General features: G+C 41.2%; 1 protein-coding gene across 3 annotated transcripts in view; it reads left to right on the forward strand.

Annotated features, from left to right (window-relative positions):
- The window catches only part of LOC138595723 (receptor-type tyrosine-protein phosphatase mu-like), a 155,801-nt gene that overhangs the window by 85,119 nt on the left and 55,682 nt on the right, over window positions 1-15,000 (forward strand). For 2 of the 3 annotated variants that reach the window (XM_069667101.1, XM_069667102.1), the window contains exons 15-17: window positions 3,637-3,818; window positions 4,089-4,183; window positions 6,035-6,071. In XM_069667101.1, coding sequence (XP_069523202.1) covers window positions 3,637-3,818; window positions 4,089-4,183; window positions 6,035-6,071 — 314 coding nt within the window. Of the gene's footprint in view, window positions 1-3,636; window positions 3,819-4,088; window positions 4,184-6,034; window positions 6,072-12,919; window positions 12,995-15,000 lie in introns of all 3 variants that reach the window. The other variant, XM_069667100.1, reaches the window with a different exon arrangement.

The raw sequence follows: 15,000 nt of genomic DNA on the forward strand, positions 1-15,000 counted from the left end.
GAAAATGAAGAGAAAGAACGAAGGAGGCTGAAGACAGAGAGAAAAATGATTCAATCTGTTTCTTTTCAGTTGGTTTCTGTGGGGAATTAAACAATACTGCAGAGTGTGTGTGTGTGTGTGTGTGTGTGTGTGTGTGTGTGTGTGTGCGCGCGCGTGCGTGCAAGTGTGTGTGTGTGTGTGTCTTCCTGTCCTCCTTTAGTTTCCTGTCCGGTAGGAAATGTGACAATACAGCAGTTTCACCATCCACACCCTCGATGAGTGTGTGTATATGTGTGTGTGTGTGTGTGTTGTGATATATGACTTCTGTCCTGAATCTGGTTCCTGTGAAAAACACAACTATTGTTCCCAGCGTCCCTCAGGACACAAACTGTGTTGAAAATTTGCGGTGTTGCGTTCAGGTGCAGCTCAGTGAGTCTGTGAAACACAGTCACAGTCTGTAAACCCTGTGTGACACCTGCTGGTGGAAAGAGACAGGAAACTGTCTCTCTGTGGGATGCTGGGAGAGCTTCATACAGTCTGTAAAATGTTCTCAGAGTCAGTCGAGTTTTGTCGACCTCAAAGAGTTTCCATAAAGTGTGTCAAGTTCTTTGAGAGCTGTGAAGGTTCGTAAACTCAGCCGAGCTTTCACAGAGCGAGAACGGTTCTCCTACAGCTGGTAGATTCTGAGCTTCATCCAAAGGCAGCGGGACTTGGTTGAAGTTGTTTAGGACGTTTCACGTCTCATCCGAAAGGCTTCTTCAGTTCTGACTGACTGGTGGACAGAGCTAGAGATATCAGCCTCTGTAGGTCAATAGTATGCTAACAGATGTTAGCATTATTAGCTAGAGATATCAGCCTCTGTAGGTCATTAGTATGCTAACAGATGTTAGCATTATTAGCTAGAGATATCAGCCTCTGTAGGTCATTAGTATGCTAACAGATGTTAGCATTATTAGCTAGAGATATCAGCCTCTGTAGGTCATTAGTATGCTAACAGATGTTAGCATTATTAGCTAGAGATATCAGCCTCTGTAGGTCATTAGTATGCTAACAGATGTGAAATCAGGGTGATTATCCAGGCCTTCTCTGGCCAGGATGTGAACCTTGCTGTCTTCAGAGGAGTGTCCTTTGACCTTTGGATGGAGATGGACAGCTGAGTCCTGACCTGAGGAGCTGGCTCTCCTGTGCTGGGCCACGTGTTTGTGGAGGGGTTCTTTTGTTTCCCCGATAGTCTTCTGAGTAGACTTTGACGCTAACTCAGCAGTTTCCAGGGTTAGTAGAGTTTTACAGAATTTTAATCTCTTTCTGCAGTTTTTGTTCAGCAAACCTTCGTGAGACTCCGTCACAGGGGGAGGACATGAAGAAGCTTTAAATCAGGTGGTCAGAAGCCCCCCCGACAGACAGCTGGTATTTCTTTGTCCTGTAACGCTCAGATTCTTCTCACAGCAGAATTTAGTTCAGTTATAATCCGCTGACAAACACACAAAATATGATCTTTCATTTAGAACTCAGGGTCTTTTTATGTCCTTTACCCACATGTAGGATTTAATACCTGCACGGAGCGAATCACCCGTTTAATGTCAGACTGATACAAAGTTACAGCCTCTACATACAGAGAGAGTTCATAAAAATGAAGGAGAGAGTGATGGAGTGCAGGAGAGGCAGAGCTGACCTTTCTGTGGAGCTGAATAATGAACCAACAGATGGGGAGAAGAAGAGGAGCTCAGTTTTATGTCTGCTTGTATGTGAACAGAAATCAAGTCAATATTCTGCCTCAATGTCACCTCTCAGACTGAGAGCTCTGCTGACTCAGACCAGAGAGCTCTGCAGACTCAGACCAGGGAGCTCTGCAGACTCAGACTGAGAGCTCTGCAGACTCAGACCAGGGAGCTCTGCAGACTCAGACTGAGAGCTCTGCTGACTCAGACCAGAGAGCTCTGCAGACTCAGACCAGGGAGCTCTGCAGACTCAGACTGAGAGCTCTGCAGACTCAGACCAGAGAGCTCTGCAGACTCAGACTGAGAGCTCTGCAGACTCAGACCAGGGAGCTCTGCAGACTCAGACCAGAGAGCTCTGCTGACTCAGACCAGAGAGCTCTGCAGACTCAGACTGAGAGCTCTGCAGACTCAGACCAGGGAGCTCTGCAGACTCAGACTGAGAGCTCTGCAGACTCAGACCAGAGAGCTCTGCAGACTCAGACTGAGAGCTCTGCAGACTCAGACCAGAGAGCTCTGCAGACTCAGACCAGAGAGCTCTGCAGACTCAGACTGGGTTCTCTGCAGACTCAGACTGAGAGCTCTGCAGACTGAAGCTGAGAGCTCTGCAGACTCAGACTGAGAGCTCTGCTGACTCAGACCAGAGAGCTCTGCAGACTCAGACTGAGAGCTCTGCTGACTCAGACCTGAGAGCTCTGCAGACTCAGACCAGGGAGCTCTGCAGACTCAGACTGAGAGCTCTGCTGACTCAGACCAGAGAGCTCTGCAGACTCAGACCAGGGAGCTCTGCAGACTCAGACTGAGAGCTCTGCAGACTCAGACCAGAGAGCTCTGCAGACTCAGACTGAGAGCTCTGCAGACTCAGACCAGGGAGCTCTGCAGACTCAGACCAGAGAGCTCTGCTGACTCAGACCAGAGAGCTCTGCAGACTCAGACTGAGAGCTCTGCAGACTCAGACCAGGGAGCTCTGCAGACTCAGACCAGGGAGCTCTGCAGACTCAGACTGAGAGCTCTGCAGACTCAGACCAGAGAGCTCTGCAGACTCAGACTGAGAGCTCTGCAGACTCAGACCAGAGAGCTCTGCAGACTCAGACCAGAGAGCTCTGCAGACTCAGACTGAGAGCTCTGCAGACTCAGACCAGAGAGCTCTGCAGACTCAGACCAGAGAGCTCTGCAGACTCAGACTGGGTTCTCTGCAGACTCAGACTGAGAGCTCTGCAGACTGAAGCTGAGAGCTCTGCAGACTCAGACTGGGTTCTCTGCAGACTCAGACTGGGTTCTCTGCAGACTCAGACTGAGAGCTCTGCAGACTCAGACCAGAGAGCTCTGCAGACTCAGACTGAGAGCTCTGCAGACTCAGACTGAGAGCTCTGCAGACTCAGACCAGAGAGCTCTGCAGACTCAGACTGGGTTCTCTGCAGACTCAGACTGGGTTCTCTGCAGACTCAGACTGAGAGCTCTGCAGACTCAGACCAGAGAGCTCTGCAGACTCAGACTGAGAGCTCTGCAGACTCAGACTGAGAGCTCTGCAGACTCAGACCAGAGAGCTCTGCAGACTCAGACTGGGTTCTCTGCAGACTCAGACTGAGAGCTCTGCAGACTCAGACCAGAGAGCTCTGCAGACTCAGACTGGGTTCTCTGCAGACTCAGACTGAGAGCTCTGCAGACTCAGACTGGGTTCTCTGCAGACTCAGACTGGGTTCTCTGCAGACTCAGACTGGGTTCTCTGCAGACTGAAGCTGAGAGCTCTGCAGACTCAGACTGAGAGCTCTGCAGACTCAGACCAGAGAGCTCTGCAGACTCAGACTAAGAGCCAACAGAAAGAACTAACTAACTAACTAACTAACTAACTAACTAACATTAGTTTTATTAACCTGTTGGTTTATTTTCAACCTGTTTATTTCTCAGAAATGTATTTGTCTGTCTGTCTGTCTGTCTGTAGTAAGTACCAGGTGGTGGTGGAGGAGGAGCGCCCCCGCAGGCAGAGGAGAGACACTGCAGAGATCCTGCGCTGTTATCCTGTTCCCATTCACTTCCAGAACGCCACGCTGCTCAGATCTCAGTATTACTTCAGTGCAGAGCTGCTGATGAGCGAGCTGAGAGCACCACTGCCTTTCTGTGTCGGTCAGTCACACACTCGCGTGCGCACACACACACGCACACACACACACACACAGACACACACAGACACACACACACACTGACCAACTAACTCCAGAGCACAAGATTGTTTGAAACTAACTAGTTCACTAAATACTTGTTTAACAAAAATAGCTAACTAACTAAATGTCAGAATATTATAGAGGTGAGCTGACTGACACACATACTAGTTAGATAACTGAATGAATAAATGTGTGTGTATGTGTGTGTGTGTGTGTGTGTGTGTGTGTGCAGGTGACAACAGGACCTATAACGGTTACTGGAATGCTCCTCTGCTGCCTCATAAGAGTTACGGGATCTACTACCAGGCCGTCAGCACTGCTAACGGGGTGAGTGCACCTGTCCACAGGTAACACACACAAACACACACCTGATGATGTCACTGCAGTGTGGATCATCTCCAGCGTCTATCTCCAGCTCCATCATACCATCCACCTTTTAATGGCATGTTTGGGCAGAGTTACCAGATGAACCGTTAGTGAAACAGTGTTTACTTCCGCTTACGTGACCTGACCTTGTTTTGCATGAGGTGACATAATGTAACAAACATGTCTCAAAGCAAGGTGAAGCAAACTTCATCACATCACCTCGTCTATGAACATTACCTGTCTGAGTCACGTCACACACATTGTTATTGCCCTGGTGGTTGTTAAACATCAAAGCAACAACTCCCATGATCCCACGCTACATCATAACGTTCTCAAAATACGTCTTTGTTATTGTTGTAATTAAGACACCTAGTGTTGTCATGGTGATAGTAATGACCACCTGATAATTTTGTAATTACTAAATCTGGGCTCCCATCCACATATTTTAGGCTCTAAATGAGCAACAGGTACAAACAGTGTGTGAGTGTCTCCAGTACATGTGTTCATCCTGCAGCAGTGAAACAGGCTGTAATGGCTGCAACATAATCCTTGATGGGTCAAAGGTCGTCCACTAAAAGTTCTTGTTGTTTCCACTGACAGGCTCAGATTGTTATTCTAAGTGTGTGACAACATGACAGAAAGGATCCCTACAGAGATAGACCTTTGTGTTACAGAGGAAGATGATTGTTTTAACCACACACAGACGTTACATCACTCTCTGCACACACACCAGACTCCATTCAGAAAAACACTGATTTAAGCTCACAGAGAACAGGAGGAGCTGGTCCAAAGCAGGGGGTAAGCTTTTGGGGGTTATGTAGTTTCTTTATTGTAGTTTGACACACACTGTTCATCAGGGAGGAAACTGGGGCTGAATTTAATTTAAGGAGGGGATGGTTGTCAAGACATCCAATCACAGGATTCAGCAGAGCTCGACACGGCCGTGTGACACAACCACACGTATGTTCTCACAAAGCTTTCACTTTATTCTATGAGATTCTGTCCTGCAGTTCCTTTCACTCTTTTTGTTCTTTCTGTCACAAAAACCAGACGAGCGAAACAGAGAGCAACGCTCACACACTGAGATATCACACACACACACACACACACACACACACACACAGTTTAATAGGCGATAGTTCCAGCAGCCTGACCAGTGACACTAATAGGCTGCAGTGGGGCTGTGTGTGTGTGTGTGTGTGTGTGTGTGTGTGTGTGTGTGTGCGTGTGTGTGCGTGTGTGTGTGAAAAAAGATAATCGTTCACACACATGTTGTATTGTGTTGTGTGTTAATTATTGACACTGGGAGGTTTAATTGGTGTGTGTGTTGAATAATGCAGCGACAGTAGTGCATTTTACTGTCGCCACGCCACAGAGACACACTGCTCAGTGTGTGTGTGTGTGTGTGTGTGTGAGCTTGAATATTCATGAGCTCTTCTGGTTAATTTGTCGTCTGTTTGTTAAAACCAGAAAGACACAAGATGTTCACCCTCGCCTTTCACCAAAACCTGTCTCACTCTGCGTGTGTGTGTGTGTGTGTGTGTGTGTTACAGTTTGTGTACGTGTGTGTGTGCGTGTGTGTGTTGCTTGTTAAATGCCAGCACAGGCACTGATCCACAGCCATTTCCTTCTGTCTGCTCTGTTTACGACAAGTGTGTGTGTGTGTGTGTGTGTGTGTGTGTGTGTGCGTGTGTGTGTGTGTGTGTGTGTGTGTGTTTGTGTGTGTGTGTGTGTGTGTGTGTGTGTGTGTGTGGCAGTTAATATGTCGACATTTGTGTTGACAGGAAGCTCATTTGCTTTTCTCTCTAACAGGAGACAAAGATCGACTGTGTGCGAGTGGCCACTAAAGGTAAGAATATTTTAGTTTGTAATTGGAATGTGAGTTTTACTTTGAAAGGTATGGACTAATGTTTTATTTTGTGAGGTCTTCCTGATTTTTATTTCAAAACATTATCAACATTTGTTCTTTGATGTTGTTGAGTGCTGTTTTATTTTGAAAGGCTTTGGGTACATTTTATTTTGGAATGATTTTTCTTTAGGTATCGAAAGGTTTAATTTTGAAAGTTGGTGAGTACATATTTGGGCAGATTAAAGGCAGGTATTTTATTCTGAAATATATGTAACAAGTCAAGTCAATGTGTTTCTAAAGCACATTTAAAAACAGCAGCAGCTGACCAAAGTGCTGCACAAAGCATAAAAGAAGCAATGAGACTGAACAAATGAAACACAACAACAATTGAAACACAACAGGCGGCCTGTTCAGGACCAAAGCTAGCATATACAAGTATGTTTTGAGGCGAGCCTAAAAAGACTCAACAGAGGGGGCAGACCTGACCGAGGATGGAAGGCTATTGTACAGTCGAGGGGCCTTGACTGAGAAAGCGTGGCCACCTCTAAGTTTAAAATTAGAGCAGGGGACCGCCAGGAGACCTGTGTCAGAAGATCTGAGGGGCTGAGGTCTGTTATATAGGATGGGGCCAGGTCGTTCAGGGCTTTACAAACAAACAGCGCAATCCTGAAGCAGATTGGAAGCCAGTGACGCCAGGGACGACTGGCTGATGCCAGTATACAGGGAGTTATAATAATCGAGTCGGGAAGAGATGAAAGCGTTGATTACCTTTTCTAAGTCACTGAAGGAGAGGATGGTTTTTAACTTTGAAATGGCTCTGAGCTGAAAGACACTGGATTTCACAAGTGCCTTTACCTGGGGGTCAAATGTAAAAGCAGTGTTGAAAATAATTCCAAGGTTTTTAGCTTGGGTTTTGATGTAAGAGGACAGGTGACCAGTTATAAGTTATTGGAGACCAGTTTGATGGTATTTTGGGGGCCAAATAGCACAGCTTAATATTTGTTTTGTTTAGTTGTAGGAAGTTTTGGCCCATCCAAGTTTCTATGTCTTTGAGGCCGTTTTTAAGAGAAGTGAGATCTGACGGATTGTTGGGTTTAATGGGGAGATAGAGCTGAGTGTCATCAGCGTAACAGCGGTATGACAGGTCGTGCTTCTGGATGATTTGACCTAAAGGGAGCATGTAGATATAAAAATAATAGGGCCTAGGATGGAACCTTGTGGTACCTCACATGTTAAATTGGCTGGAGTGGAAGTTGAAGTGGAATTGCCGATGTTTACTGAAAAAGTTCTGTTTTTCAAGATAGGAGCTAAACCAAGACAAAGCTGTACCACCTACACCAGCCCAATGCTGGAGACCACTGACTAAGGTTGCGTAATCAACCGTGTCGAAAGCTGCACTAACTGAGGTCTAACAAAATCAGGAAGCACAATGTCCAGAATCTACAGTAAGAAGGAGGTCATTATGGATCCTGAGTGCTGCAGACTCTGCACTGTGAGCTGCCCTGAAGCCTGACTGATATTTATCTAATATGTTGTTATGATTGAGGTGGGCCGACAGTTTCTGCAGAGTAACCTTTTCTCCGACTTTGGACAAGAATGGAAGTTCTGAGATTGGTCTGTGGTTGGAAAGTGGTATGGGGTCCAGGTTGTTTTTTTAAGAGAGGTTGCACTATCGCATGCTCAAAGCAGGATGGCACAGTGCCAGTTGACAGAGAGCTGTTAATGGTTGACAGGATACTTGGGCCAATCACATCAAAGGCATCCTTTAGGAAATGGGTAGGGACAATATCAAGAGGGCAGACTTCATTTTAAAAACAGTCTCTCTTAGTGAGGCTAATGAGATGGGCTCAAAACAGTTGAACTGGGCTGAGTCTTCTGATTTAGTTAAGGAAGCGTCTGAGATGGGGGACAGGTAAGAGAATTGATCATACTGAATAGGATCTTTGGATTATGGTGATGTTTTGAGATAAGATCAGAGAAATGTTTTGCTCTCGCTGCTTTAACGGCCTGTTGGTATCTTAATAGCTGCTCTTTGAGAATGTTGTATGAAATTTGGAGTCTATCCTGCTTCCATTTGCACTCAGCTTTTCTAACCCAAACCCAGGAATTTTGGTTTGGGTTTTTTTAACTTAAGTGGAGCAATGTAGTCAAGAATGGAAACAAGTTCGTTTGTGCTAAGTTTGGAAGGAGATGCCTTACTTGAGGGAATATTTGAGCAGCTATAATTGCAGGATAAAAGATACTGGCAGTGGAAGGGTTAATGTAGAGAGAGCAACGCACGGGGATGGGAGCATTTGATGGTAAAGCAGGCAGAGAAACAGTAAATACAATAGCACTGTGATCTGAGAGGTGAGGGTCTGTGATAACCACATTATGAACAGGTAAACCAGTTGACAAAACCAGATCAAGTGTATGTCCAAGTTTATGAGTAGAGCCAGAAACATGCTGCGTGAAATTAAAACATTCAATTCAGTTTAAAATTTCACAAACAAGTGGTTTTGAAGGACAGCAGACATGGATTTTAAAATCCCCAAGAATTAGAACCTTAGAGCGGGCGGTATACAAGGATGATTAAGAATGGGTTTGCAGACCCTACTTGGATGAACTGTAACTCAAAACTCGAAAGTACCCAGAGCTAAACAGGTACAATTGAATTTGTTTTTTAAAGACAGCTGCCAGACCCCCGCCCCGTCTGGAGGATCTCTGCGTATTATAAAAGGTACAGTTAGGAGGAGCAAGTTCAATAAGTGGACTAACTTCATTATAGTTCATCCAGGTTTCCATCACCAGCAAGAAATCTAATCCATGGGAGGTGACGAAGTCAGAGAATAAAGGTCGGTTGTTTGACATTGATCTTGCGTTTATTAGGGCCAGTTGTACTGGGGCAGAATTTCCATTATCCACTAACGGCACCACTAACGGCCCCCCACGTCAGAGAGAGAAGGTTTCTAAAATCTACACCAGCATGACAGACCAGTGAGGGGTCGGGGATTCGGGACACGATGAGATCTGTGTGAGATTTGTACAGAAATGTTACAGTGCATTTTATTTTGAAAAGGTATAAGAAAGTTTTATTTTGACAGTTGCTCAGTAAGACTGAATTTAAAGGGAATTGCATACCATTTTATTTTGTACTTTTAGCCGTTAGCATCATTAGCTGGTTTGACCTGGTGTCTCTGTTGAGCTCTGCTGACTGCTGGACTGGATTTAACTGCTAAATTAGATGCTAGCTAGTCATACAGCATCCAGCCCATTCTGTGTAATGAGACACAGATGGCAGTTAGGTGTTGTGGTGCTAGGCTAATGGTTAGCATGCTGGTCCCATCCAGAAGTATAATGGCTCACAGATGGCCGTTCGTCCCTGACAGCTGTCCTTCAGTCTGTCCGTCTGTCCAGCAGTAAGAGGACACACTGATGTCTTCTGCACACACACACAACAGTCACACAACACACTGAACTCCATGCTACGCTAACGCTAACACAAAGCTAATGACTAGAACTCTATGGCTGCCAAGAGAGCTGTTAGCACTGTAGCTAAACAAGCTAAAAACACTGTTATCTCCCCCGATGAACATCCAGGATCACACACACTCACACACACACAGTAATTGACTGCTCTGGCTTTAATCAGCTTTTATTGGAGCACAGTTCTGGTGGCTAACGACACCAGATGCTGATTGGCTCTGCTGGTCCCCTGGCACCTGTCAGTCATGCTGCAGCAGCCAACCACATCTCCCTGGGGGTCCCCAACCCCTCCCGTCTTCCCTTTCAGAGTACCCACGAGCCTTGCAGCGCTAACAGTGAGCAGAGCTGATGTGAATGTAAAGAAGAGCTGAACGTCTGCTGAATGTTAACGGCACAGTTTAGCACAAAGAAAACAAGTTCAAGCTAAATGATTTTGCTTTTATTCTGAAAGGGCAGTAAGGTCACACACACACACACACACACACACACACACTGGTGTGAAAACTAAAGACTCTCACTAACACTTCTATCATGTGTGTCTCTGTCTTTCTTCAAACACAGCGAGGAGCAGCAGTGATCTGACGTGTATCTGCTCACACCGTGCTAACAACTGATTTATTAACAGCGAGTACTAAGTAAAAATATTGTGTATGATGTTTGTTAACGTATAATTATGATTGTTTTAGCATCAGTTCGCATGTTAGCTACCCAGTCCAGTCTCTTCTGAGCAAACATCTCTCATCAAACCAGCTTTGATTACTAATGTCTGATGACTGATGGATGATCGGCTGATTAACCTGCTTCTCTTTCAGGTTTCTGTCTGGAACTAAAATATGTTCTGTTGAAATGAGCGGCGCTCTGCTCTCTTCTGGCTCTCTCTAACAAAACATACAGTATATATATATATATATATATATATATATTTTATGTATATGTATTTTTATTTAGTATTTACACACTGTAGTTTAGACACTGTAATATTAACACACTGTAATATTAACACACTGTAGTATTAACACACTGTAATATTTACACACTGTAGTATTAACACATTGTAATATTAACACACTATAGTATTTACACACTGTAATATTTACACACTGTAGTATTAACACACTGTAATATTAACACACTATAGTATTTATACACTGCAGTATTACACACTGTAATATTAACACACTGCAGTATTAACACACTGTAGTATTTATACACTGTAGTATTAACACACTGTAATATTAACACACTATAGTATTTATACACTGCAGTATTAACACACTGTAATATTAACAGACTGTAGTATTTATACACTGCAGTATTAACACACTGTAATATTAACACAATATAGTATTTATACACTGTAGTATTAACACACTGTAATATTAACACACTGTAGTATTTACACATTGTAGTATTAACACACTATAGTATTTATACACTGCAGTATTAACACACTGTAGTATTTATACACTGTAATATTAACACACTGTAATATTAACACACTATAGTATTTACACACTGTAGTATTTACACACTGTAATATTAACAGACTGTAGTATTAACACACTGTAGTATTTACACATTGTAGTATTAACACACTATAGTATTGACACACTGCAGTATTAACACACTGTAGTATTTATACACTGTAGTATTAACACACTGTAGTATTTACACATTGTAGTATTAACACACTATAGTATTGACACACTGCAGTATTAACACACTGTAGTATTTATACACTGTAGTATTAACACACTGTAATATTAACACACTATAGTATTTACACACTGTAATATTAACAGACTGTAGTATTTATACACTGTAGTATTAACACACTGTAATATTAACACACTATAGTATTTATACACTGTAGTATTAACACACTGTAATATTAACACACTGTAGTATTTATACACTGTAGTATTTACACACTGTAATATTAACACACTGTAATATTAACACACTGTAGTATTTATACACTGTAGTATTAACACACTGTAATATTAACACACTATAGTATTTATACACTGTAGTATTAACACACTGTAGTATTTACACATTGTAGTATTAACACACTATAGTATTTATACACTGCAGTATTAACACACTGTAATATTAACACACTGCAGTATTAACACACTGTAGTATTTATACACTGTAGTATTAACACACTGTAATATTAACACACTATAGTATTTACACACTGTAGTATTTACACATTGTAGTATTAACACACTAGAGTATTTATACACTGCAGTATTAACACACTGTAATATTAACACACTGAAGTATTAACACACTGTAGTATTTATACACTGTAGTATTAACACACTGTAATATTAACACACTGTAGTATTTATACACTGCAGTATTTACACACTGTAATATTAACACACTGCAGTATTAACACACTGTAGTATTTATACACTGTAGTATTAACACACTGTAATATTAACACACTGTAGTATTTATACACTGCAGTATTAACACACTGTAATATTAACAGACTGCAGTATTAACACACTGTAGTATTTATACACTGTAGTATTAACACACTGTAATATTAACACACTATAGTATTTACACACTGTAGTATTTACAGACTGTAGTATTTATACACTGTAGTATTAACACACTGTAATATTAACACACTATAGTATTTACACACTGTAATATTAACAGACTGTAGTATTTATACACTGCAGTATTAACACACTGTAATATTAACACACTATAGTATTTACACACTGTAATATTTACAGACTGTAGTATTTATACACTGCAGTATTAACACACTGTAATATTAACACACTGTAGTATTTATACACTGCAGTATTTACACACTGTAATATTAACACACTATAGTATTTACACACTGTAGTATTAACACACTGTAATATTAACACACTATAGTATTTACACACTGTAGTATTTACACACTGTAATATTAACAGACTGTAGTATTTATACACTGCAGTATTAACACACTGTAATATTAACACACTGTAGTATTTATACACTGCAGTATTTACACACTGTAATATTAACAGACTGTAGTATTTACACATCGTAGTATTTACACACTGTAATATTAACAGACTGTAGTATTTACACATCGTAGTATTTACACACTGTAGTATTTACACACTGTAGTATTTGTAGTATTTATCCTATCATACTGGGAGCAGAGTGTATGTATGAACACTGTTATACAATAAAGTACTTTATTGAAGCTGATAGAGAGCACCGGGAGAGCAGGAAGTTGCTGCGTGATACTAATATTTCTGCTTCAGTATAAACCACTGCTACCTGTCTCTCTCTCTGTCTCTCTGCCTGTCTGTCTCTCTGCCTATCTGTCTCTGCATGCCCTCCTGGATGAGTAGCTGCTATAATCGTCACCCAGCTCACCACGCCGTACATTCGCATCGTGCCGGCAGCTGGCGACAAGCAGCTAACAGGTCAGACACACACACACAAACTCACAAAGTAACCCACACATACACACACACACACATTGACAGGAAACACCTTATTTTACAGCTCTCATCGTTACAGCAGCTCTGTGAGCGCCCTGAACATATGAAACTATAGGATCACCTGTAGAGTCAGTTTACCTGAGCAGGTCTCAGATTAGCTATAAAAATACACTACCAGTCAAAAGTTTGGACACACTTTCCCATTCACTTGTATGAGAAAATGTGTTCAAACTTTTGACTGGTAGTGTATGTCCAGTAAAACTTTCAAAATAAAGGGGTCAAGTTAGTGGTAATATTTTAGCAAAATCCAGTTGATAGTCGAGTGAGAGACAAACATGCACCATCTGGTTAGACTTTCTAATAGAGTTGACAAGTAAGTGATAATTTACTAGCAACCTTAGGATGAAATTTCAAAATAAACCTTGCTGAGAAGCCTTTCAAATTAAAAGACTTTTGGACCAAAAATTAAATGATTGATGTGTGAAGCATTTGTCTCTTAGAATGACACACGGTCTGGCTTTAAATAAGTTTAAGTATATAACTTGTGTAAATATATGTATATATCAAATATATAACGTATGTATATATCATACAGCATAACGTGACACATATATAACAAACGTATCATATATATATATATATATATATATATATATATATATAAAACAAAAACATTCAACCCCCTCACCTCGAAAGACATTATTGTGATGCGCATGGCCTTTCTCACAGCAGACATACCGTTGGTTCATGTGTGCACAAAGTTCCAGTTTGGTTTCGTCAGTCTTATCTAAATTTCTCCTGGCATATTCTAGTCGACCTTTAATGTTCTTCTTGGTCAAGAGTGGAGTGCGTCTCAGAGTCCGGCCATAAAGTCCTTGTTTATTGAGTGCTCGTTGTACAGTTGCCACTGAAGCACCTGTAGGCATTTTGCAGGAACACGGGGGTTTTCTTAGTTGTCCTGATTAAGTTGCCAAGTTTTCCCATGGTTAGGCAGGTTTCCAACTGTTCCATATGTTTTAAACGTCCTTTTAATGCTCCTAATGGTGTCTCTTGGAATATTTTTTGGAAATCTTCTTGTACCCATTGCCCTTCAGGTGCAATGAAATAATTTCCTCTCTCAGTTTTTGTGAAAGCTCCTTGTCTTACCCATGCCTGAAACTCACCTTGCACACCTTCATGGCTGGGGTTTATTATGCAACACAGAAGCAAATTAGGGATCATTATAGAGTTCCCAAAGGTTTCATTATGTTTTAACTCCACTTAAGGCCATAAAAACTTTCAGAAGGTTTAACAAAAAAAAAAGCCATATTACATAAGGGTTGAATAATTGTGACATGGCTATATTAGCAATATATCTTGTTACTCAGAAATATTACATCATACATTTTCTTTGTTGATTGTATTTATCACTCGGCTGATAAAGAAGTCACCCAAAGCAAAATCTAGCTCTCTGAAAAAAATTAATTGATAAATCCTTGAGCTGAATATTTCTGATTGCAACTGTATATATCACATAAATAACATATGTATATGTCACGTATATAACATGTATATATCACATATATAACATGTGTATATATCACATATATAACATGTGTATATATCACATATATAAAACATGTATATATCACATATATAACGTGTATATATCACATATATAACACATGTATATGTCATATATATAACGTGTATATATCACATATATGACTTGTGTATATATCACATATATAAAACATGTATATGTCACATATATAACATGTGTATATATCACATATATAACGTGTATATATCACATATATAACGTGTATATATCACATATATAACACAGGTATATGTCACATATATAACGTGTATATATCACATATATAACATGTGTATATATCACATATATAACATGTATATATCACATATATAACGTGTATATATCACATATATAACACGTGTATATATCACATATATAACATGTATATATCACATATATAACATGT

Source organism: Semicossyphus pulcher, unplaced genomic scaffold (assembly GCF_022749685.1).
Source record: "Semicossyphus pulcher isolate SPU_LCO1_2020_fin unplaced genomic scaffold, fSemPul1.0.p SCAF_18, whole genome shotgun sequence".
In the NCBI taxonomy this organism is placed as follows: domain Eukaryota; kingdom Metazoa; phylum Chordata; class Actinopteri; order Labriformes; family Labridae; genus Semicossyphus; species Semicossyphus pulcher.